This window comes from Galeopterus variegatus, unplaced genomic scaffold, assembly GCF_000696425.1.
Source record: "Galeopterus variegatus unplaced genomic scaffold, G_variegatus-3.0.2 Scaffold12047, whole genome shotgun sequence".
Lineage (NCBI taxonomy): Eukaryota > Metazoa > Chordata > Mammalia > Dermoptera > Cynocephalidae > Galeopterus > Galeopterus variegatus.
The window spans coordinates 23392-24675 of record NW_007738158.1 but is presented as its reverse complement, the minus strand read 5'-3'; the positions used below and the strand labels follow the sequence as shown (position 1 = coordinate 24675).

Sequence of the window (1284 nt, the reverse complement as noted above, 5' to 3'; positions counted from 1 at the left end):
CAGTGAGCGGGAACCGGTCTCCACATGGGATCCGAACCCTCGGCGGGAGCGCTGCCACGCTTCCAAGCGGTGCACTCTCCAGTGCGCCACCGGGCTGGCCCTACATCCTCTTTTCTGACTGACTTAATACTGGCCAGGACTTGCAGAATCCATAGGGAGTCTAATGTTATTGAGACCTGGTCAAGATTTGCCCAGTATATAGACCATTAGGTTATTCATTTTCAAAATATGCATTTTTTATTGATGCAGCTACAAACTTTGTCTTTTAGCACGTCGAGTTTGGAAAAATTATCTCCCAGCTATTAATGGGATTGTCTTTCTGGTGGACTGTGCAGATCATCCTCGTCTCATGGAATCCAAAGTTGAACTTAATGTATGTTTATATTTTTTTCCTTTCTTGGCCTCTTTCTTTTAAGGAATACAGCTCAGTAGTGCCAATACTTAATCATTTCAGTTAACATTTGGTAAAAGTCCTAGTTGCAGGAAGAAAATGTTTTAAAATCTAAGACATTGCTTTTCAATGTCCTGTGGGAACTCAGCTTGAATTTGAATAAATTAACTTCGTTGTTTATATTATAGTGTGACTGTATGGCCTAGTCTGCTCAGGACACTTCTCAGTTTATGGCTATTATCTTTGCATAATTAATAGTGTTCCCTTTCATGTTTCATGTATGGTCACTCTATGTAGTGTTGGCATAGTGAAACCATGAAAGATATATTAGAGTTCTTTACATTTTTGAATCTGTGTTCTCAGGTTTTACCTGCCCACCCTACCACTGAATGACTTGGCAGACTTAACAGTCTCTTCTCAGTCTTCAGTTTTGGTCACATGCATCCCTTGGTACTATCAAAAACTTACTTCAAGTTTTCTCTTTTGTCAGCATTGTATTTTCTTGGCTTGATGGTTTCTATAATGCTGTCTTTGTTATTCCTCCTTCATCACCCTGTATCTCTTTTTTCTCTTTGACTTATAACTGTCTCCCTGAATTTTTGTTCCTGGCAATTCAAACCTGTCTCAAGTTTATTCATAGGTATGTTTCTCAAATCTTCTCAAATCTATAGCTCTGGTGTCATGTAGAATTGCCTAAAGATCAGTCCTTACCTAACTTGACCTCTTGGCACTGGCTGTTCTCTCTTTAAATTCCCCTTTACTCTCTTGATTTTGGTGCTGTCTCTCTGCCTGATACTTCTCAGTCTCTTTCACAAGCACTTGTTCCCCTGCGTAGCCCTTAAATGTTGGTGTTTCCCAGGGTCTGTACCTTCTACCAGGCTGGTCTCTTCTAC

The 1284-nt window shown here is 40.3% G+C and overlaps 1 protein-coding gene across 1 annotated transcript in view; it reads left to right on the top strand.

The window, feature by feature from the left end:
• Positions 1-1284, top strand: part of SAR1A (secretion associated, Ras related GTPase 1A) — a 17027-nt gene that overhangs the window by 8357 nt on the left and 7386 nt on the right. Inside the window, exon 5 of the mRNA XM_008594978.1 lies at positions 270-373. Within this exon, the coding sequence (XP_008593200.1) occupies positions 270-373 (104 nt within the window). The remainder of the gene's footprint in view (positions 1-269; positions 374-1284) is intronic.